We start from the raw sequence: 25,223 nt of genomic DNA, 5'->3' as shown, positions 1-25,223 counted from the left end.
ATTGTGGCACCTTTTATTTAGTCAGAATTGCAATGTCAAAGCAAGAGGTACTGTCACTTGTGCTACTCATCATGATCACGTTTCTCACAAGAGGGGGCATAAAACCATCTGAAAAGAGATTTTAGGAGAATGATATAGAGCTGAGAATGCAGCTCACTAATGCTACCTGAGGACGAACATGACTGAGGAGAATATTCACATTGTTTGTCAGCTTGCTGAAGATAGTCACTGGAAAAAAGTTGCTAAAATTGCCACGAAGGTCAGCGTAAGCTACAGTACTGTTCAGGCAATCGTTACTGACAACCTCGGATATCAGGAAGTGACCACAACTCGTGTGCCAATGCTTGACCCCACAGCTGCCTGAACTCTCAAAATAATTCAGGAATTGTTCTAGGACACACTAGGACATCCTCCCCACAGTGTCTGACTTATCACCCTGCAATTTTAATTTCTTTGGACCACTAAAGGAAGCGGTCAGATGAAAAACATTTGACAATTATGGCACTGCCTAAATGCTGATCATAGCCTCATTCATTTTACAAAAAAACATGATCAAGAAATTGCCTATGCACAAGGGAAAATGTGTTTCCCATTCAGGAGAGTATTAGAAAAATAAGTTTGTGTATGTCAATTTTTCTGAAGCCTAAATAAACCTATAAAAAATTGCAGTCTATATTCGAATAACCCTCATATCCTAGAGCGTTAGTTTACCGATAGGAGAATCTCAACAACGATATATTTGCTGCACTTTCATGACGCCTTCGAGAGAGAGAGAGAGAGAGAGAGAGAGAGAGAGAGAGAGAGAGAGAGAGTGTTTGAGTATTTTTAGCAGAATGTGTCATGTAGTAACACTCAATTTTTAGCATTCAATGGGAGAAAAGTGTAGAAATGTGCTTTCCTCTTATATTTGTGCTGTGCGACATGTTAGAAGTAGTGGTTATGTAACAGTTTGTATTGTTAGTAAACGAGTACAAAGTAAGATTGGGTTTAATGTCCCATCAACATCAAGTTCATTTGAAACAGAGTACAAGCTTGGATTCTTGCAAGGAAGAAAATCAGCAGTGCACTGTCACAGAAATCATCCCAGATTTGCCTGGAGCGATGTAGGGAAAACCTGTATCTGCATGATCAGATGTTGGTTTCAACCATCGTTCTTCTGAATGAGTCCACCGTTAAAATGAGTACAATCTACAAGTGAAGCGCCTTCAGAATGCACAGGCACTGGGAGACTATTTCGTATCTCGTATGGAATTTGTGGAATGGTTTACCTTTCACACATGTCATTCACAGATGATGCAGGCCTTGCGAGACCCAGTTCTGTAGGCAGCCAGAATGCACCTGTCTGGAACTATATTAACACACATCTGAATCCCGGTAATCTCATCAGGAGAGGTTTTCTGCTAACATTTAGATTGTGTGGTTGGTAATCATCTCTTATTGTCTTTGGTTCCAACCAGCACATGGAACTGGAGCATCTTAGTTTCAATGTAATACATCTACAGAATGACTGACACAGTACTACATATTATGTGTAGCAACCTCTGGTTCCCGAATGATGGAGCTTGTAAAGCATTGAGAAATAGTCTACATGTAAACTGTGAAGTATTCAATGCCAAACACAAATTCTACCATTTCATACAGTTTTTGTTTAGTCACTTGAGATTCATGTTAACAGCTGAATTATGCAATATACTTTGGTTAATAAAAGAAAAACTTTACTTGAAGTTGTTAATCCCGTGGTTGTGATTTTGCACAATACATTAACACAGTAACAAAGTTTATCATCATACTATTTCATTTACAACAAGCACACTCAATAAAAGTAAAGAATTGTAGCATACATGCAATTAGTAATGGGTTTTCTCGTAAAAACAGTATTTGAGTATGCTAAACAATGAGATAGCAAAAATTGAATTTAAACATTTTAAGTGGAAATTTATTACACAATCTCAGTTTTCACTTTACTCAAAATAACAACATAGCTAACTTGACGTGAAACTTTTCATTTAAAGTAAAATAATTAAACATAATGTAAAGAAACTGTTCATTTTGCAAATGTTCGATTATGAACAAGAACTTAATTTCAAAAAAATAGGAACTATATATTTTTTATTGTAGTATCAATATATATCCATGGTCATTGTAACTGACTTTTGTTTACAAAATTATTAGTAACTCAACCTTGTCCTCCTCATATGTTCATATGGAAAAACAAAGTCTACATAAAGATGCACCAACTTGGCTGTCATTTGTTGTTTAACTTTGAAACATGTAAAATGTGATTCAATTGTCAGCACCTTGTAAACTTCTGCAAGTATTAATTTCAGTAATATATGTTTTACAAAAAATATGAATCTTTGTACTGTTCTCATTAGGTGCAATGCTGTAAATATACATGAAGTTTTGTTGTCTACAATGATTAGTGCTATTGTTTTGGAAGAATAAAATGGAGCAAATGGATTTCTACCTCATGAATTAAAGACCCAGCCCACATAGATGCTTGTCCAAATGGTTAACAAATACTGTTCACTACAGGTGAAAAGCTAACTGTTAGTACTGACAAACTTGTAAGTATTGCTTTCCCAATAATAATGTCAATGTGAAATAATAGTTTTCTATACACCAGATGTGCACTAAAGACTGAATGACATTTCACATAGTTAGTTAGTTATTGACAATTGGAAGGTCCTGTCATAATCATATGAACATGCTCAAAAACAGTGGAATGTCATGTTTAGAAGGTATCAGACATGTAATGAGGTTCATGACAGAGTGAACACCTGAATTTTATAAATGACATGGACAGATAACTTTTCGGTAACACCTGTACAATCACTGTTATTCAGTCTCAGAACCTGTGTGTAGCTCATAAAACAACTAGTTAAAAGTAATGTATTGGTTAGGAAATGTAATCCTCTGTATGTAACCTATAATTCCTCAAACTCTGTTGATGCAAGGCTACACACCCTGTATATAATCCAGGCAAACCAGCACAGAATTTTCTAACAAATTTAATTTATAGGTATTGTAGCAACATATACAAACGTTGGATTAAAGTGCTGCCAGCTATGGAAAACCAGGCAACAGTTGGCTTGCAAGTACCATCTGCTGATGCACCACTCTCTGAAGATTTTAGAACTTTATTGTATTCGTTAATTTACGCACTCCAAATACCTCAAATTTTTTGTTTCACAGCTGCTACATCACATTTGAGGGCCATTTCCTCCATGTAATCCAAAATTTCTATAGCGCTTGGTCTCCCAAAGTAAGAGGTTTATCAGACCAACCCCTTTTGTTCCATGTTAAATTAATTCATTTGTTCATCCAAAAATATTTCAAGAATGTGGGAGACATCATTTGTTTGTAATGACACACACACACACACACACACACACACACACACACACACACACACACACACACAAAATTCTACAGTAATATCAAGTTGTTGTTGTTCTTGTACGTGATCCACTCATATTAACGTGACCACTGCCTATGTTTGACGTTAACATACAATGGCCTTTCACAGATGGAAACTTTAGCTGTGGAGGGTTTATGAAGTATGATGGGGGATGTGGAAAAACAGTGCATTCATTGTTGTAGTGAAGAATTAGAACAATTTATCTGATGTCCAAAACGACATGATGATTGGTTTTTCAGGCCAAGAGTGGAAACATTGCCAAAAATGGTTAATTTTGTAAACTGTTTGTGTGCTGCCATGTTTTAAGTGTACCATGCACAGCAAAATGATGCTACCCAAGCAAGACAACAGTGGTGCACAGAAGAAGGGTGAACGATTTCTGCAGAGATGTGTATGGTTGAATAGACATCCAGCTGACTGCACAGATGAATCAAGGGGCTACCAACAGTGTCTCCTCGACGACCATACAATGAACATTGCTGCCTATAGGCCCCTGCAGCAGGCACCTGGTTACGATGCCCAAACTTACTTGTGTTCATTGGCATCAAAGGCTGGAATTTGCATGCCAGTACTGCAACAGTGCATCCACTGAATGGTGACAAGTGGCCTTTTCAGATGAATCACATTCTATGTTCCATCGGACAGATGGCCTTGGCATGTATGGCATGAAATGTCTGAAAGAAAACCCTTACATACAGCTTTTTTCCTTCGGCACAATGGCACCTACCAGCACGACAATTCAGGATGTCACTGCCAGAAGTGTCCAGGCAAGAGGAGGGAGCGTTATGGTCTGGTGAATGTTTTCATAGCATTCCCTAGGGACATCTTCATTCTGGAAGGGATGGTGGATTAACAGGAGTATGCAACTATCCTTGGGGACCCCGTCCACCCTTACATGCCATTTTTTTTCCTCGGCACGATGGTATCTACCAACACGACAGTTGAACATGTCAGACAGCTCGCTGTGAACATACATGATTTGAAGAGCACCAGGGTGAGTATACTGTACTCCTCTGGCTACTGCGGAACTGTCACAGTACTAGGTACAGTACATCCTGTATCGAGTCCCGCAACCATCTCTTAAAAGATAGATGTACAGAGACTTTATGTACTGTACCTGGTAATGGGATAGTTCTGTAGATTCGTTGTTGAACAGAAATCTACTAATACCAGTATTGCTGGCCCCTGTTTACCAGTGTTGTCTGTACACAGGGCCTGAAAATGGCATAGTAAATTGCCAAAACTGGTAGCCAAATAAAATAAGTTTGGAAACTAGATGACTGAACGGTGTTCGATTTGGCATCCTGTATCAAACAGCCAAGTCCCACAATCAGCTCTAAAAAGATAGAGACTCTCTTCTTTATGGCTGAACACAGTACCTCTCAACCTAGTCTGTGATCATCAACTAAGAAGACACCATTGTCTTCTAGTAGGCCAGCTGTGTGATTAGTGTCTTAGTCAGAACTGTAAGTGAAAGCTACTGTCGAATGTACTCTGTGTGGGAGACTTATTTTATCTGTATCAACTGATACATTATGTCCAGAAAGAATTATGAATACTCACGACATATCTGCGGATATGGATTATACATAGTTAAATTCTTCCTATCTATGTTATAATAAAGTGAACTAATATTTTACATTTTTAGTACCCATTTGGTCTCCTCTTGGGCCAAGTAAAGAACCCACAATTGTACCAACAAGTATATTTTCCATCCGGTACAACACACTGTGTCTAGGTTGGTCGTTTTTGTAGACTTGCCTCACCTGCTTGCAAAGTGTTACGGTATGCAGGCTCCCGTGCATTACACTGGGTTTGCCTTTCATTATTTCTGTGCATTACATCAACTGTTTAACATGTCTGAGCAACCACAGGAAATGTCTTTAAACGAAGTTGTTCATTCCAAAGCGCATCAAGTTGAATGACTGATGCCCAGTGTACAACAAATGACAACATCCTCTCCCAGCAAGTATCTCCACCACCAGTTGCTGCACCTAAGTTTTGTCCATTCACTCAATACTATGGAAGAGGAATGGTTGGAAGATTGGGTGCAGTTGGAGGCCCACTTTGCTGCATACAACATTGCAGGTATGGTGCACATCACTTTTTTTCTTTAGCCAGCCGAAGCTGTGTACTGTCATTTTTAAAGCTGTGCCCCGATTCTCATCCTGAGACTACTATAATATTTTGCGATAAACACTTGCCTATGTTTGTTCCAGTTTCGAGGGCTATCATTCAGAAGGCTTTAGCTCCTGCTTTTTTCAATGGTTCCTCAAATAATCAACAGCAAAAGCTCTTCCTGTATAAACTATTTGGACGATAATGTTGTCTTGGGTTAAATGCCAGTTGAACATTTAGCTCATGTAGACCATTTGGTTCAATTTCTTTCTGCTTCTGGCTTAACATGCTCCTTCTTCCAAGAAAAACTTGACCATTTAAGACACATAATAAATACGCAGGGAATTCATCCTTCTACTTTGCACCTGTGTGCAATAAAAGTTCAGCTAGTGCCCTGTAACATTAAGAAACTTCAACTTGTTGTGGGGAAGCTTACCCACTATATCAAATTAATTTAAAATGCTTTACAAATTGCTGCTCCAGTGAACCAGCTGTGCCAGAAAAATGTTCCTTATGTGTATTCTGAAGAATGTCAGGTCACATTTCATTTCAGCAATTAAAGGATGCCTTATTAAGTTGCCATCATTTGATTCATTTTGATCCAGCTAGGCCTGTCATGTTAGCCATGAATGAATCTTCTTCTGGGATTAGAGCAGTGCTCTTCCAAAGAATTGGTTCAGCTGACAGACCCATTGCTTTTGCCTCGAAATTTACTAAATCATGGTGTAGTTCAGTCATCTGTAAAAAGAGGTACTCACTGTTTCTATACTGTTGCCAAGTTCCACCAATATTTGTACAAGCACAAGTCAGTCCCACAACAGACAGTGCAAAAATTACAACATTGGGATCTGATATTGTCCACTTATCTGTAGGGGTTGTTGTACGGACCTAAAACCCTCCATTTGAATGCGGACTTGGCTCTGTGACCGGTCAAGCAGCAACACAGCATTTGATACATCTGAGGAATCATGTTTACAAATCAATATGCAGGAATTTAAAAAAATCTTCAAAATTATCTTTTTGATATTTGATGTATTGCTCCAAGCAACTGCTATTGACCCAGCTCTTCCAGTTGTTTTGAAGTACACATGCCATGGGTGGCCACGCGGTTTGCAAGAAATTCCTCACACAGTGACATCACTATTTTTCGCATCATCAGGTGCTATCCAAGAGGTCAGGTGTTCTGCTGTTGCATACAGAGAATGGCAATGTGTGTGATGGGACGCTATGCCCCCTGCAACAGGAAGTTCTGTATTTGTTGCAATAAAGTCACTAGTGTGTAGTTTGCTCAAATCAATTTGCCTGATGTCATTGTACTGACTGTTTGGGTCAGTTCAACAATCTGTGGATCATCTGCTAATATTAAATGTAAGGATTCAGAAAGAATGTACTTAACATGGGGGGCCAAAAAATGAGGACATTCCACCAATATGTGAGATATCATCAGTCTGGCTCCCCAACCACATTGTGGGGGTGGGTCATTACGGAGGAGGAAACAAGGGATGAGACTGGTATGACCAATGCGTAGACAGCATAAAACAGTGGACTACTTCTGAGAGGAGTGGAAGGAAGAGCACTTAACTGCAGTAGACTCCTTGATTGTGAGGCCTTTATTACTATGAGCAATAGCACTCCAGATGGCATTCCACTTTTGGGCAAAGAGAGATTTGACATAGATCCGCAGCTGTATCATGAAAAGAAATGCGAGGTGCTTCTCTAGCCAAATGGTCAGGCAGTTCATTCCCTGGGATGCCCACATGACCCAGAGAAAGACGACTGAACAGGCAGCATGCGCAAGGACAGAGAGCGAGTCACAGATAGCAGAGACCAAAGGGTGGCGAGAGTAGCATCAGTCGATAGCCTGCAGGCTTCTCGTGGAATACGAACAAATTAAAACACTGTGGAGGGAGGCCTGAGAAGCAAAAAGAGAGGCCTTGTGAATGGATAAAAGCTCTGCCGTGAACACACTACATGATCTGGGCAACAAATGGTGTTTGAAGCCAGTAGGAAACGTGAAAGCATATCCCACATTATCAATTTTCTTGGAACCAACAAAGTAAAAGATGGCTGCACCCTGGAACTCTGCAAGGACGGCACATACAAAATGCTGGTAAACCATAGGAGTGACAGAGACCCTGGAATAGACCGGTCCTATCTGTGGCCTAGGCACCATCCAATGGGGGGTATGGGAGGAAAGATATGGGGTGCATTCCACTGAGGAGAGATGGAGACCTTGACAGAGGAAAATGGGACGCATGCCAACCGACAATCCCACCCGTGGGTGGGTGTTAGGAGGGAGACGTTCCTCATTGATGAAGAGCACAGGGTACACAGGATGGTCAGGGAATTGGCAAATGGCGACTGCATAAGAAACAAGGAGTTGGCTCTGTCTGATGCGTAGAGGGGGAATCCCTGCTTTCATGAGAAGACTATCAACAGGACTAGAGTGAAAGGCACCAATAACCAGATGCACCATACTTAGCAGGGAATGGATGCCCAAATCGAGCAAATGATGTCTCGTTACAATGTTTGGAGCATCAATCGGCTCGGCTGCAACACTTTTTTTTGAGTGACCATAACTATTCGAACCATGACAACAAACCCATATTGATTTCGCAGTTCTATCCTGTCACACAGGATGCTTGTCAAAGGTAGACAAATACAGTAAATTTCCTTTTGCTGCCCCCGTGACATTCATCACTACTTGAAGTTTGGTTTTGTCTTTATCTTCTGGTTTTTGTCTTGAAAAGTCATCTTGAGCTCATTGTCTTAACAACGGACCACAATTCACATCAGCCGATTTTGAACAGTTTTGTGCTGCCAACAGCATCTACCATGTGACTATGGCATCTTTTCATGCTCAGTCCAATGGTGAAGCTGAATGGTTCATTGAATGTTCAACAGTCAAACGGGCGAACTCCGTTCCTCCCACACATGGGAACAAGTTTTATAGATGTTTCTTTCTTCTTACTGCTGCTTGCCATGTGACAGGACGTCACTGGTAGAATTATTATACAGCTATCATCATATCCTGTTGCATCTTTCACAGCCACTGCAGAAACAGTCCGTTCTGTCTGGCCAGACAAAATTTCAGCTGCAGCGCATTTCCCTCTATGTCAGTGGTTTTGCCATAAAATTTTGGCCCACAGATCCAGCACATCACTGCAGTCCACACGAGCAATCGCTCTGCTTCTCTGCTATGGTGTTCACAGAGAGCGACACCCCATCACTGCATTGACGTTTGAGGTATCAGTGGGAAAAGGACTAGACTGGTAAATATGGCATGTTGCTGCTGTCTATTGTCGACACCATATTGCAAAGCTATATAACTGTGCTGTAGATACTTGGTGGTGAATTAATAAATGGCCATTAAATTATTGCACACTTCTCTCACTATTAACTGATTTACTGGTGACTACTTCAATCTCTCTCATTCAGGAATGGGCTGAGTGGAGGTACTTTCCACACATGCACAGTATATCTTGCATGATGGGTACCAATGTGTCTGTTGAAATAAAACCAATCATGTTCATATCTAAAATAGTAATCTGCTGTAATACGAGTATATTGGTTGACTTGTGTTGAAATACTGTATCTTACGGTCCGTAACAAATGGGCGACCTACTTGCGTTCAACAGTAGGCAATTTAAGCCTCTGGGCCTGTTCAGATGTAGGAAGAGCTGAGGCCGGGGTGATGCGTTCAATACCCATAATGTTGACAGAAGTATTGCAGCCAATGATAGTTGAGAAAATGAAATCAACATTGTTGAATACAGATTGACAGCATGTTACACTTGGGATAGGCTCCCCAGTGTGGTAGACAGATGACAGCTCCAGCTGTTTAGCTTTTTTACATACTAGCTTATTTAACAACTGCAAATAAATACTCCCTCAATGAACTGAAAATAACGCCACTACATATACACGAGATCTGTGAAGTTTTTTCGTCCAATGACATGAGATAAATGCACAGGAATTGATGGGAGAAATAGTCTGTCTGTACACTGAAAAACGAACATCACACATGTTCGGGAAAGTTGCCTTTCCCACTACAGCTCTCGTACAGCAGAATTAAGAATCAATCACCCCTCAAGCAGTGTAGGACATTGAGTTTTACATAGATTTTGCCCTTAAGTATTTCTTGCATAATTATTGTTAGCAACTCGTATCCGTGTTGACACACTTTGCGCAAAATAAACACCTCTCTGCATGTCTGTACACTGTGTCGCCAGTGATGTGGAAGGTGAGCAGTGGAAGGGTCAATATAACTTTGTGAAATAGTTGCTGTTTGCGATGTAGTGGGGTAGAGAGACTGGGAAATCGCCTACACACTCGTCAGTTTACAGACCCACGAAGGAAGTAAGTGCACGACCACGATCCTCTGAGCTCAACCTCCCACCCTCCCTTTCTTTCTTCTGTGTTACACCCTCGGACCACAATTTATCCTGTAATACGATTCTACTCTTGTTATTAACAAACTTCATTGAACAATAAGTGTCAAACACTATTTTTAATAATTACGATTTTCCATTTTCTGCAATGTGAACCCTGTTTGTCCTAGAGTGGGAGATATATATATAATGGCACTAATAACACCTTCTTTGCGGTAAATTTAATGCATTTACTTTTATACTGGGAAATATTTTCGACCTAAGCCTAGGTTCTCATATCCCAGAAAAACATAAAAAGTGATCTTTAAACAACCTGACACCCCATGCTCACACCTCACAGGTCAGGATTTTGAGTATGTTGCTCATTACACTCATCCCTACCACTGTGCAAAAATTTACGTCTACGCGAATTTTTGCTCCTAATTTTCCTTCGCTGAGTTGATCATTAAAGTGGTGAAGTCTTTTGCAGATGTGCGTTTCACAGCTCCAGCGGCACACTGGCAATGTGATTTCGAGAAGATAGTAGGTAGAATGTGACAAACTTGAGCCAAGATCTCGTATTTTAGCCAATAGTATGAAATCAAGCCATGTCTTTTTGACATCAGAAGTAAAGATTATCACACAAATTACAAACGTCATACAGAATTAAACGAAATACGCTGTATGTTAAAAAAGTGTAGGCAAGTACAACTGCAGTTGAAATTAAAAAGAAACTGGGTTTACAGTATCTTCGAGAAAGACGCGTCATCCAGGCCTCGAGGAGATGTTTACGTACTGAAAGTACAATTTTTTTGACACACTTCGATTCTTTAGGAGCATTGAACCTTAGAATAGTCGAGGAATCCTCGGAGGCGTTGCTGGCGGTATCATGGTGTCCTATTTTAACATCAGTTGCACAAGTTCTAGTAGAAATCAACAACTATCGTGACTTATCCGCAGTTTCGAAAGCGTACACTAAAAGACATTGTTTTCGAAGAAATTTCAAATATCCTCCCCTCCTCCTGAGTGCTCATCAAGTTTTTTCATCCATAACGACCCGTTTTCTTTCCGTGTTGTTCACTGCCACGGCATATAATGCAGCGGCCGCACAGAGAGCAGTAACTGCTGATTTCCTGACGCACTCTACGTTATGATACGTCGTCCTCTGTGCGTGCAGTACGTATGTGGGCTTTGTGGCGCGTCTGGCCACATACTACTTACCTTCGGCTTACTGTGCGTGCTGTAAGGAATTTGTAGATGGCCACTGGTGCATGTTTCTGTGCCTACCGCTTCGGCTACTAATTCTACAGGGCATACTCAGAGGTTGTAAAAAACATTAGTTGCTTTACAAAATCAAACAAGCTCAGCAAGCTAATCTGTTTAAACGCAACCGCGCAACCGTCGAGTTACGGAGTCAACGAGAGAGACGAATCATGCATCGAACCTGTGACGTCACATTAGCCTGCTTGTCCGACATACTTCTCGAAAGCTCGACTCCGTACAGGGCCCACTGGAAATCAGTATTTAAATGGAAAGGTACCCACTAAAGAACTTAATTTTCTCGTGTGCTATCGAGAACTAGCACGCATTCAAACAGTCAAACAGTAGTAAACTAATCTGAAAAAGTTACTCGCTCCTCCCCGCAGACAGCTGCTGGCACTCGGAAGACTTGCAGTATCAAGTGTTGTGACGTATGCACCACGGCCTATCTTTCTCGTGGATCTCTGTCGAGTTAGTAGTGACGTCATCCGGCCGCTGTTCCTGAGAGTTACAGTACAGGAGGTTACAAGGGTCTTAGCTGCCGCAGGTCGCGAAGTCCCGCTGTCGTATGTTAAAGACGCTTATACTGCGGAAGAGTCAATGCTTTTTGCGTTCTTCACCATTAAGATCCTGCTGAGACCGTTTGATCTCGAAAAGCAAATAATTAAGTCTTTTTCAGTGTCTGAAGGCATCTTCAGCATTAGGTTCGTTCGAGTAAAGCTATCATAAAAAAGTGAAACCATTTACAAACTGTCTCTACCGAGCATGTGCAACTTCGCTATAGTTTTCGTCGTCAGAACCCTTTGGGTTTACTCAAAAGTATATTTCGTATGTTTTGACTTCTGACCACCTGTAGCGGTATTTAGTACCTTAGCTATATTCGCGTTGCTCAAATGTTCTGATTTAACTAGTGAAACAGTGTATCAAGTACTTTTATTCCCTTCATACTTTGCACTAAGCGTTTCGAGAATTTATTCTCATTGTCAAGCGCAAATATTTACAGAAGTATTTTGTATGCTGTTAGTGTGTGGTTGCGCCTATCTTGCACTGTTCTGTGTCGGATCTTTTTGAGGTTGTGAGGTACCAGTTTAATAAGTCACGGCTGCAAAATACTAACACGAATTCTTCACAGACGAATGGAAAAGCTGGTAGATGCCGACCTCGGGGAAGATCTGTTTGCATTCCGTAGTAATGTTAGAACACGTGAGGCAATTCTGACCCTACGACTTATCTTAGAACATAGATTAAGGAAAGGCAAACCTTCATTTCTAGCATTTGTAGACTTAGAGAAGGCTTTTGACAATGTTGACTGGAAAACTCTTCTTTCAAATCCTATAGATGGCAGGAGTTAACGTACAGGGAGCGAAAGGCTATTTACAACTTGTACATAAACTAGATGGCAGTTATAAAGAGTCGAGAGGCATGAAAGGGAATAAGTGGTTGGGAAGGGAGTGAGACGGGGTTGTAGTCTATCCCCAATCTTATTCAATCTGTGTAGTCAGTAAGCAGTAAAGGTAACAAAAGAAAAATTTGAAGTAGGAATAAAAATCAATGTGGAAGAAATAAAAACTTTGAGGTTTCCCGATGACACTGTAATTCTGTCAGAGACAGCAAAGGAGTTGGAAGAGCAGTTAAATGGAGGATATAAGATGTACATGAACAAAAGCATAACGAGGATAATATGCTGAGGGAATTGATCAGGAAATGAGACATTGAAGGTGGATGAGTTTTGCTATTTGGAGAGCAAAATAACTGATCATGGTCGAAGTAGAGTGGATATAAAATGTAGACTGGCAATGGCAAGGAAAGCGTTTCTGAAAAAGAGAAATTTGTTAACATCGAGTATTTATTTAAGTGTCAGGAAGTCGTTTCTGAAAGTATTTCTATGGAGTGTAGCCATTTATGGAAGTGAAACATGGATTATAAATAGTTTGGACAAGAAGAGAATAGAAGCTTTCGAAATGTGGTGCTACAGAAGAATGCTGAAGATTAGATGGGTAGATCACATAACCAATGAGGAGGTATTGAACAGAATTGGGGAGAAGAGGAGTTTGTGGCACAACTTGACGAGAAGAAAGGACCGGTTAGTAGGACATGTTCTGAGGCATCAAGGGATCACAAATTTAGTACTGGAGGGAAGCAAGGAAGGAAAAAATTGTAGAGGGAGACCAAGAGATGAATACACTAAGCAGATTCAGAAGGATGTAGGCTGCAGTACGTACTGGGAGATGAATCAGCTTGCACAGGATAGACTAGCATGGAGAGCTGCATCAAACCAGTCTCAGGACTGAAGACAACAACAACAACGATGTACCTGCTGCTGCTGAGGCACGCACAGTATGAGTTATTTCGCGCGTGCGCATGCGTTTTTCTGCATCTGCATAATGGAATGGTTCAAATGGCTCTGAGGACTAAGGGGATTAACATTTGAGGCCATAAATCCCCCAGAATTCCGAACTACTTAAACCTAACTAACCTAAGGACAGCACACACATCCATGCCTGAGGCAGGATTCGAACCTGCGACCGTAGCAGCAGCGCGGTTCCAGACTGACGCGCCTAGAACCGCTCGGCCACAATGGCCGGCTATTTCCTTCAACGAGACTGCTACGAGACTGAATAAAAAAAAAAAGCTACGCATTATGCATGCTCACACTGATCTTCCTGGAGCAGTGTTATTAACCGCTTTGGATTCATAAGAATTTCCTTTAGTCGAAAGTAGTTGCAAACGTCGATTTGCCGTCACTCTAACATGCTGTGCACACTAACCACGGGAACTAGGAGAATACCTGCGTTGAACGCATTCGTCTGGTTACAACGACTGCAACCGTATCTCGAACGAACCTATAAACACACCCTAATTCCCATACAACAAAATCACCAAGGAAGAGAATTATTAATTTTTGATCTCTAACAGCATAGTCGAAACAAGGCCCAGGGAGTAGACAACATTCCATTAGAACTACTGACGGCCTTGGGAGAGCCAGTCCTGACAAAACTCTACCATCTGGTGAGCAAGATGTATGAGACAGGCGAAATACCCTCAGACTTCAAGAAGAATATAATAATTCCAATCCCAAAGAAAGCAGGTGTTGACAGATGTGAAAATTACCGAACTACCAGTTTAATAAGTCACAGATGCAAAATACTAAAGCGAATTCTTTACAGACGAATGGAAAAACTGGTAGAAGCCGACCTCGGGGAAGATCAGTTTGGATTCCGTAAAAATGTTGGAACACGCTAGGCAATACTGACCCTACTACTTACCTTAGAAGCTAGGTTAAGGAAAGGCAAACCTACGTTTCTAGTATTTGTAGGTTTGGTTTGTTTTGGTTTTAGGGCGCAAAACTGCTATGGTCATTAGCGCCCGGTCCGTGACTTAGGAAACAGTAAAAAACCGAAAACGGAAACCAGCAGCAATGGGAACGAAAGTCATAAAATTGGAGAAACGAAAAGCAGAAGGAAGGCTTAAAAATCCACTACAGAAAGGGGTTGGTTGTCCCCAAAAAAAAGCTTCAAATGACTGACGTCATTTCACTGGCACTAATAAATTCGAGAACGCGATCGGCTGAGCGCGTGTCATCTGCTAAAATCGACGATATATCAGGCGACAGCTGTAGACGGGAGCGTAACGGATTAAAATAGGGGCACTCAATTAAAAGGTGTCTTACCGTCCACAGCTGAGAGCAGTGGGGACAGAGTGGGGGAGGATCGCCGCTTAAAAGATGTCGATGGCTAAAAAGACAGTGCCCTATCCGGAGCCTAGTTAAAATTACCTCCTCCCGACGACGCGTTCGGGAGGAAGAGGTCCAAGCACAGGGAAGAGCTTTCACGTCCTGCAATTTATTGTTGGGAAGTGTTGACCAATGTGCGTGCCATAACAGAACAACATGACGACATAGAACACTCTGTAGATCGGCGAAGGGAATCGTGCGAATAGCTGGCCGAAGAAGAGAGACTGCAGCCTTGGCTGCAATATCGGCCGCCTCATTTCCACAGATACCAACGTGTCCCGGGAGCCAGAGGAACGCCACCGAGACGCCCCCCAGGTGGAGCAAGCGCAGACAGTCCTGAATCCGGTGGACCAGAGGGTGCACAGGGTAAAGAGCTTGGAGACTGAGGAGAGAGCTGAGAGAATCTGAGCAGATAACGTACTGTATCCGCTGATGGCGGAGGATGTAGTGGACAGCCTGGAGAACAGCGTAAAGCTCCGCAGTATAAACCGAACACTGGTCGGGAAACCAAAAGTGATTTGGGGTGTCGCCAACAATATAGGCACTCCCTGCACCTAACGATGTTTTCGAGCCATCGGTGTAAATAAATGTGGCTTCCGTCATTTGTGCACATAGATCAGCAAATGCCCGACGATAAACAAGTGAAGGGGGTACCATCCTTGGGAAATCGACAAAGGTCACGGAGCAGGCAGATCCGGGGACGGAGCCAAGGCGGTGCTGTACCCCAAGTTGTCAAGAAGGTTTTAGGAAAGCGGAAGGAAAGAGAATGGAGCAATTGACGAAAAGCGGACTCCCGGTGGTAGTAGGGAGGAGGGGGCGGCCTGCATACCCTACATCAAAGGAGGCGTCGAAAAAAAAGGTCATCGGCTGGATTAGCAGGCATGGAAGACAGATGACTAGCATAACGACTCAGAAGGACTGCTCGCCGATTGGACAGCGGAGGTTCAGCAGTCTCAGCATAAAGGCTTTCCACAGGGCTGGTGTAAAAAGCTCCAGACACTAAACGTAATCCACGGTGGTGGATAGAGTCGAGACGCCGAAGAATAGACGGCCGAGCAGAGGAGTAAACTATGCTTCCATAGTCCAATTTCGAGCGCACTAAGGCGCGATAGAGGTGGAGAAGGACCACTCGGTCCACTCCCCAGGAGGTACCATTCAGGACACGGAGGGTGTTTAGAGATCGCAGACAGCGAGCCGAAAGATAGGAAACGTGGGAGGACCAGCACAGTTTTCTGTCAAACATAAGACCCAAGAATTTAGCGATGTCTGAAAACGGAAGGTTGACAGGTCCTAGATGTAAGGAGGGTGGAAGAAATTCCTTACGTCACCAAAAATTAACACAAACGGTCTTACTGGGAGAAAAACGGAAGCCGGTTTCAATGCTCCAAGAGTGGAGGCGATCGAGACATCCTTGAAGACGTCGTTCAAGAAGGCTGGTCCGTTGAGAGCTGTAGTAGATCGCAAAATCGTCCACAAAGAGGGAGCCCGAGACATCAGGAAGGAGACAATCCATAATTGGATTTATGGCAATGGCAAACAGTACAACACTCAGCACGGAGCCCTGGGGTACCCCGTTTTCTTGGGAGAAAGTACGGGAGAGAGTAGTGTTCACCCGCACCCTAAATGTACGCTCTGCCGTAAATTCGCGAAGAAAAAGGGGCACCCGACCTCGATAGCCCCAAGAGAACAGTGTGCGCAGGATGCCTGTCCTCCAACAGGTGTCGTATGCTCTCTCCAGATCAAAAAATATTGCTACCGTTTGGCGTTTCCGGAGAAAACTGTTCATGATATAAGTGGAGAGAGCAACAAGATGGTCAACTGCAGAACGATGCTTTCGGAATCCGCATTTGGCAGGTGTTAAAAGACTGCGGGATTCCAGCCACCAAGCTAAACGGTAATTCACCATACGCTCCAAAACCTTACAGACACTACTCGTGAGAGAAATGGGGCGATAGCTAGAGGGGAGATCTTTGTCCTTTCCAGGTTTCGGAACAGGAACGACGATAGCTTGCCGCCATCGTCTGGGAAAAGTACTGTCGGTCCAAATTCGATTATAAAGGCGAAGGAGGTAACGCAGACTATGGGTTGATAAATGCAGCAACATTTGGACGTGGGTACCATCCGGTCCTGGGGCGGAGGAGTCAGAAGAAGAGAGTGCATGTTGGAGTTCCCGCATGGAGAAAACAGTATTGTAGCTTTCGCGATTTTGAGAGGAGAAAGCAAGATGTCGCACTTCCTCTGCACTTTTCTTCGGGAGAAACGCTGGCGGGTAATTTGAAGAGCTCGAAATCTCAGCAAAGTGCTGACCCAATGAGTTAGAAATTGCGACGGGGTTCACTAATGTATCATGCGCGACAGTGAGCCCAGAGAACGGGGAGAAACTAGGCGCGCCTGAGAACCGTCGAAGCCGACTCCAAACTTCCGAGGAGGGAGTGAAGGTGTTAAATGAGCTAATAAAGAATTCCCAGCTTGCCTTCTTGCTATCGCGGATGACACGACGGCATCGCGCACGGAACTGCTTATAGCGGATACAGTTGGCCAAAGTAGGATGGCGGCGGAAAACGCGAAGAGCACGTCGCCGCTCACGTATTGCGTCACGGCATGCTTCGTTCCACCAAGGAACTGGGGGGCGCCGGGGCAATTCGGAGGTGCGTGGTATTGAACGTTCCGCAGCTGTAAGAATAACGTCGGTAATATGTGTGACCTCATCGTCGACGCTGGGAAAGTGGCGGTCATCTAACGTCGCTAGAGACGAAAAAAGTGTCCAATCGGCTTGGGCAAACTTCCAGCATCGCGGGCGCATATATGGGAGTTGAGGCTGCAGTCTAAGGACACATGGAAAGTGGTCACTGGAGTGTGTATCATCAAGGGCGAACCATTCGAAGCGCCGAGCTAGCGGAACAGTACCGACCGCAAGGTCCAAATGAGATAAATTTGTCGTGGAGGCAGACAAAAATGTAGGGACCCCAGTGTTGAGGCAAACTAGATCCGCTTGGTGGAAGACGTCTAGCAATAGTGAGCCACGTGGACAAGGATGTGGAGATCCCCAAAGCGGGTGGTGGGCATTGAAGTCCCCAACCAGCAAATAGGGGGGTGGAAGCTGACCAAGAAGATGAAGGAGATCAGCTCGTGCCATTGGTGTGGACGATGGAATGTATACAGTACAAAGGGAAAAGGTGTATCCAGAAAGGGAAAGACGGACGGCGACAGCTTGGAAGGAAGTGTTTTTAAGAGGAGTGGGTGATAATGGAGAGTATCATGGAGAAGAATCATGAGTCCTCCATGGGCTGGAGTGCCTTCAACAGAGGGGAGATCATATCGGACGAACTGAAAATGAGGGAGAACAAAGCGGTCATGGGGACGCAGCTTTGTTTCCTGAAGATAGATGACCGGCGAGTAGGATCATAAGAGGAGCGTCAATTCATCCCGATTGGTTAGAATGCCTAGGATATTCCAATGGATAATGGACATAGTGTGGACAGAAAATGGAGAACTGTGACCAAGGTTGCTGTCAACTCAACGACTGCTCAGAGCTTGCGACCGACAGCATGGAATGGCATTCAGCCAAAGGCAGAAGATCCTGATCCACAGGTTGTTCAGGAGCAGCTCCTGCCACCAGCGATCGGCCGGTTGATCGGCCGCCAGCAGTGCGCCTCGGCGACACAGAAGATGGCCGAGGGCGATTTCCACCAGGTTGTGCTGTAGATGAGACACGCCTTGGCGGAGAAGGAGATGAACTGGATTTCTTATTAGCCTTCTTGGAAATATGTTTAGATGAAGGAGGAACCGATGGTTGTGAAGTTGGAGCATGTAAAAAATCTTCACGAGTATGCTCTTTTTTCGAAGACTTGGTGTCTGACTTTTGGGCTCGAGATTTAGCAGAACCCGATGAAGGGTGAGCCAGAGAGTGGGCAGGCGAAAGTGGTGAGGTAGAACGGGCGATCTTTGCGCTGGCCGATCTGACGACTGTGGCACTAAAGGTGAGGTCGCAAGTCTGCGTGGCCGCCTCCTTTGTTGGCCGAGGAGAAGCAAGGACAGTGCTGTATTTTCCTGTCTGAGGCACGGTGGGCTGTCGACTGGCGAATAATTTTCGAGCAGCAAAGGTCGACACCTTTTCCTTCACTCTTATTTCCTGGATGAGCTTTTCGTCCTTAAAAACGGGGCAATCTCGAGAGGAAGCAGCGTGGTCACCCATACAGTTGATGCAGCGAGGGGATGGAGGTGGACAAGCACCCTCATGGGCATCCTTGCCACACGTAACACATTTGGCCGGATTGGAACAGGACTGGCTGGTGTGATTGAACCGCTGACACCAATAGCAACGCGTAGGATTTGAGATGTAAGGGCGAATGGAAATTATCTCATAGCCTGCTTTGATTTTCGATGGGAGTTGAACTTTGTCAAATGTCAAGAAGACAGTGCGGGTTGGAATGATGTTCGTGTCAACCCTTTTCATAACCCTATGAACAGCCGTTCCACCCTGGTCAGACAGGTAGTGCTGAATTTCTTCGTCAGACAATTCATCGAGGGAGCGTGTATAAACAACTCCACGTGAGGAATTTAAAGTGCGGTGCGCTTCAACCTGGACAAGGAAGGTGTGGAGCAGTGAAGTACGCAGCAATTTTTGTGCCTGGAGGGCACTTACTGTTTCTAACAACAGGGTTCCGTTTCGTAATCTGGAACAAGACTTTACAGGACCTGCAATTGCGTCGACACCTTTCTGAATAATGAAAGGGTTGACAGTGGAGAAGTCGTGACCGAGAAACAACAACGAACTGTGGCAACGATGGAAGAACTGTCTGTGGCTGAGACTCAGTGAACTTACGCTTGTGAGCAGACATAGTGGAAGGTGAGGAAACCATTGCGGAAGAATCCCCCATGATTACCGGCGTCTCCGATGGCGCGCTCCTCCTTTGTGGGGGCCCTCTCTGAGGGCACTCCCGTCTTAGGTGATTGTTCACACCTCAGGTCACACCTCCAGACAAACGGACGGAGGGACCAATCGGCACTTTCGGAAGGTATCAGCTCGGGTAATCACCCCTCCCTGGGCCTGGCCGTTACTGGGGGGTACGTACGTGTCCTACCTGTCTACCCGGGGCGGGGAATTACGCGTTACCCCGTCACCGGCTACGCACAAAAATGCGTGGGTCGGCCTTCAGACATGCACAGAGAGGAAGAAAGAGAAAGGGAAAGGGAAAAACAAAGAAAGGGAAAGGAAAGAGGAGAGGTCTCAAACGCCGCAGCGGAGAAAAGGGTAGAGAGAAGAGGTAAGGAAAAGAGAAGGACAACGGAAGGATGAAGACATACAAGCAGAGAAGGCGAAGAATGCGGTAAATTTACGAGCGTCCGTCTCCAGACGTAGGCACAAACCATACTCCCAGAGGGGGAGAAAGAGAAGGAAAGAGCCAGTGGTGAGGGGAGGAGGGGTGAAGATGGGGGAGAGGGAAGGATGCGGAAAAGGAAGGCATGCAGCCCGGAAAGGAAGGAGGGCCACATTAGCTCGGGGACCCGTGCTCGCTACGCACGTATCCACAAAAGAGATATGGATCCCCTGGGGAGTCTAGCATTTGTAGACTTAAAGAAAGCTTTTGACAATGTTGACTGGAATAATCTCTTTCAAATTCTTAATGTGGCAGGGATAAAATACAGGGAGCGAAAGGCTATTTACAATTTGTACAGAAACCAGATGGCAGTTAAAAGAGTCGAGGGGCATGAAAGAGAAGCAGTGGCTGGGAAGGGAGTGATGCAGGGTTGTAGCCTCTCCCCGATGTTGTTCAATCTGTATATTGAGTAAGCAGTAAAGGAAACAAAAGAAAAATTCGGAGTAGGTATTAAAATCCGTGGAGAAGAAATAAAAACTGTGAGGTTTGCCAATGACATTGTAATTCTGTCAGAGACAGAAAAGGACCTGGAAGAGCAGCTGAACGGAATGGATAGTGTCTTGAAAGGAGGATATAAGATGAACATGAACAAAAGCAGAACAAGGACAATGGACTGTAGTCGAATTAAGTCGGGTGGTGCTGAGGGAATTAGATTAGGGAATGAGACGCTTAAAGTAGTAAAGGAGTTTTGCTATTTGGGGAGCAAAATAACTGATGATGGTCGAAGTAGAGAGGATATGAAATGTAGACTGGCGATGGCAAGGAAAGCGTTTCTGAAGAAGAGAAATTTGTTAACATGAAGTATAGATTTAAGTGTCAGGAAGTCGTTTCTGAAAGTATTTGTTTGGAGTGTAGCCATGTATGGAAGTGAAACATGGACGATAAATAGTTTGGACAAGAAGAGAATAGAAGCTTTCGAAATGTGGTGGTACAGAAGAATGCTGAAGGTTAGATGGGTAGATCACCTAACTAATGAGGTCTTGAATAGAATTCGGAAGAAGAGGAGTTTGTGGCACAACTTGACAAGAAGAAGGGACCAGTTGGTAAGACATGTTCTGGGGCAACCGGGATACAACCAATTTAGTATTGGAGGGCAGCGTGGAGGGTAAAAATCGTAGAGGGAGACCAAGAGATGAATACACTAAGCAAATTCAGAAGGATATAGGTTGCAGTAAGAACCGGGAGATAAAGCAGCTTGCACAGGATAGAGTAGCATGGAGAGCTGCATCAAACCAGTCTCAGGACTGAAGACCACAACAACAGCATACTAGAATTTTGTGCTGTATAATATCAAATAAACCTCTAGTGCTGCATTATAGGCTTTTAATTCGAAAATTTCTCTAATTCGTAATTCTTAGATATAGTTAGGACAACATTTTCGCCGGTTGCGCGCCGCAGGTTGAGACCAGGAATGTACCTGGAAGGCTTCGCCCTCTGCGACGAGGGTGACGTCGAGCAGCAGCCCCTTGGAGCGCAGCGTGTTGAGCCCGCAGAGCAGAGTGCCCGTGTGCGACGGCGATTCGAAGTGCACCGTGTTGAGCGGCCGGTCCTGCAGCCCCCACTCCCGCACCCGCGTCATGTCGCCGGCGGCCGACCACGGACCGGCTGCGGCTGCCGACACCTCTGCACCTCCAGCTCAGGCAACCGGCTGCAACACACAGTACAGAGGATACAGGGTACTTTTCGGTTCAATATTATGTAAAAATCAACACCTATTTCTTTCTGGCACTGTTTATAATGTATATGTTTTGAAACTTCCTGGCAGATGAAAACTGTGTGTCCGACCGAGACTCGAACTCGGGACCTTTGCCTTTCGCGGGCAAGTGCTCTACCATCTGAGCTACCGAAGCACGACTCACGCCCGGTACTCACAGCTTTACTTCTGCCAGTATCTCGTCTCCTACCTTCCAAACTTTACAGAAGCTCTCCTGCGAACCTTCTCCTGAAAGAAAGGATACTTCGGAGACATGGCTTAGCCACAGCCTGGGGGATGTTTCCAGAATGAAATTTTCACTCTGCAGCGGAGTGTGCGCTGATATGAGGATGACACGGCGGTCGAATGGTTGCGGTAGGCCACTCGTGGCCTGAAGACGGAGTGCTTTTTTTTCCTCAAATTGAGGTACCATTTAATCCAATGTTATACATTTGGTCTCCTTCAAACTTTAACCAGACATGCATTCCATGATGGCTGAGGTACTAGACCTATTTAATTCCACCTATCATCTATATTACAAGGATTAAAAACATCAAATTTTAATTTTAATAATTTTTTCCTAATAAAAATGTTATTTTTTTATAATTCAGTTGGTTCTGCAATGAAGCTTTAGGTCTACTGCGTAAGTATGGACTATCGTAAGTTACAGAAAAAAATTACAGCAATGCCTTAAAAACTTTAGGAAATATTTGTACCTGAATTCTGAAAAATACAACTTGCAGGAAATTGTTGTTGAAGATATGAGTCGAATTAAACAGGGCCTCAAAACATTCCTCAAGCGTTCTGCAGCATCTCTCGTCTTCAAGCTTCCTCTTGGCATTTTTTTTAGCACATCTTGCTTCTTTGGTAACTTCAAGAGCGAATCTTTCAGCTTCGTACACCTGTTGTCTGTCACAGGCAAGCAATTTATCTTCCATATTAGAGCCACATTTATGCCTAAATTTCTCAGGACCTCCAACCTTTCAATCACTCCATCCTTGAAACATATCGCTGCATCTAGTACACCAACTTATAATGTATTTACAAAAACATTATTGGGTAATCATTCCCATAAGCAATGGTTGAAAATTTGATTTGTTTTCTTAGTGCATCTATGAATACATTTACTAAGCAAAACAGGGTCACACTCAGGTCTCTAAAAATTGGTTTTATTTTATTTGTAACAGGCTCAGGAAAAGAATGCTCATGATGGTATATTTGACCACTTTCTTTTGCTTTTTGGTAACCACACCAAGAATCTGCTCTTTTAGGGCAAAGTCCGTGAAGAGGGTGGTCATCTGTGGACAACTTTTGAATGTAGGTGGCCTATACAGCTTTTCTCATTGCTGTAACATCATTCAGAGGTGCAGTTCGTCTAATGGCCAGTCCATAATAACTCTGAAGAAGATCTATTTCAGTTTCTGTCAATCTGTCTCGGCCAGACAGAGATTCTCCATCAGATAACAACAGTCCTTTCATTTCTCTTCATAGCTTCCTCAAACTAACACCCATCCTCTTTTGCACATGTCCACAACACTCCAGTTTTGTTACCAAGGTATCACCATAAACATTGAACTCAAGTTTATTTAAAGCTTTAGCCCCATCGCCCAGGTACCTCGTATATCTAACGTTATAAACGGAAACCGACCTCTGAAATATTTTTAGAGCTCCATCACATTCCATATCTCCACTGTAACCATCATAATTCTTAGAACACTGATGTTCTGTATGTCCTTTAGTGTTATCATGACAGGTGTGGCAGTACTTAGATAAGCACTCAACATCAACAACTTTTCCATTCTCCAGAGAAGTAGCACAATACCATTCAAGGAACGATGTCCCATCAAGTGCAACAGCAATGTCCCTGGTTCCACTAATATTTACAGTAACTTCTACTGCATGTTTCATACAGGTTTTAGACACAACCGTCCAGGCCTCTAAAAGTATTTTTACGTGCTTGCTGATCCTACTGGGAGGAGGAGGAAGGCCCATCAAGTCACAAAACGTTTAAGCAACCTTTTTTCCTTTTCCTATTGCACGCATTGCATACACTAACTTCAAATTCACATCATATAAATTATGCACAATGTTTGAAGTCATTTTCGAGGTAGATTTGTTGCAAGGTCTAAACAGAACTAATTTTGACGCTAAACCCTTCCTGCTACTTTGTTGTTCAGTTATTTCCAGACTGCCTACACCATCACATTGTTTACATTTCGCCACTTTTTTTTATCAAAGATATGATGCTCACATCAACAACAACAAATCCTCTACAAACAGCGTCATTGTTAACACAAAAATTTGAATCACCAGGAGGCGTGCCACGTCGGAGTTTCTTCCCTGAAGAACTGATACATAGGTTACTATCAACAGTGTAGCTTGCCTTGTTTGTGAACTGGTTACCACGGAGTTTCCTTTTATTGAATTTCTTGATGCATGGCGTAATTCATTTTTATTGCACACTAAAGGATATGTACTTCGACAAATATGTGTAACACTTGGGAAACGAACATTCAGTAGCACGTGAACGAACCACTTCAGCAAAACAAAAGTAAATACTAGCAAAGATAATCATTTACAAACACTAGAAACTTGCACTGTTACCAACATATACTATGTATAATACGTATAATCGCTGGAAACAGAAAGTTCAGTTCTTTTCGAAATAATACTGGTTTCTGTAACAGAAATAAAGGGGGCGTGGCGGCATATATGACCGTAACTTTAAAATTTGGTATATAGAGGTCATTTTTCATTTGAAACCCTATAATGTATATAGCAATGTAATCAGGAAAGACTATAGAATTTAATAATGTCATAAAAAATTTCGATTTTTCCACCATTTTATAAGTACTCTGTATCCTTAATGTCGGTCCGTACTGGACCGAACGTCAGCGCAACGTCACGCCGCTCTGCCAAATGTCGAACGTTGGAGATTAGGTTATAGAGGACCGGCGGTCTTAGAAAGCGTCAGAAATTAGTATCGGCATGAAATATTGCCCCCGTGAACTAAACCTCACTGTGTCTTCCTCAGAATAGCCACGAGCCCGTAAACGGTAACCTAGGAGCTGTGTAGTTCAACTGAGCTTACTTTTTCACATGAGACTGCAAGGAAAAAACAACCCGTTCTTGGATTAACTTTTGCGAATCGACACGTAAATCCGGCCTCACACGGACTCATTTAACGTTGACGTCGATGCGGACGGGGCATCCGGCCTCACGAAAGAGCACCGTACGCACATGAGAC

The 25,223-nt window shown here is 43.5% G+C and overlaps 1 protein-coding gene across 3 annotated transcripts in view; it reads right to left on the bottom strand.

Moving 5' to 3' along the window:
• LOC126465978 (kelch-like protein 26) overlaps positions 1-25,223 on the bottom strand; it is a 332,331-nt gene that overhangs the window by 68,531 nt on the left and 238,577 nt on the right. For all 3 annotated transcript variants that reach the window (XM_050096350.1, XM_050096348.1, XM_050096349.1), the window contains exon 3: positions 21,701-21,931. In XM_050096350.1, the coding sequence (XP_049952307.1) occupies positions 21,701-21,862 (162 nt within the window). In that variant the 5' untranslated portion in view covers positions 21,863-21,931. The remainder of the gene's footprint in view (positions 1-21,700; positions 21,932-25,223) is intronic.

Source organism: Schistocerca serialis, chromosome 1 (genome assembly GCF_023864345.2).
Source record: "Schistocerca serialis cubense isolate TAMUIC-IGC-003099 chromosome 1, iqSchSeri2.2, whole genome shotgun sequence".
Classification (NCBI taxonomy): domain Eukaryota; kingdom Metazoa; phylum Arthropoda; class Insecta; order Orthoptera; family Acrididae; genus Schistocerca; species Schistocerca serialis.
The sequence above is the reverse complement of the archived record's forward strand: the minus strand, read 5'-3'. Positions and strand labels throughout refer to the sequence as shown.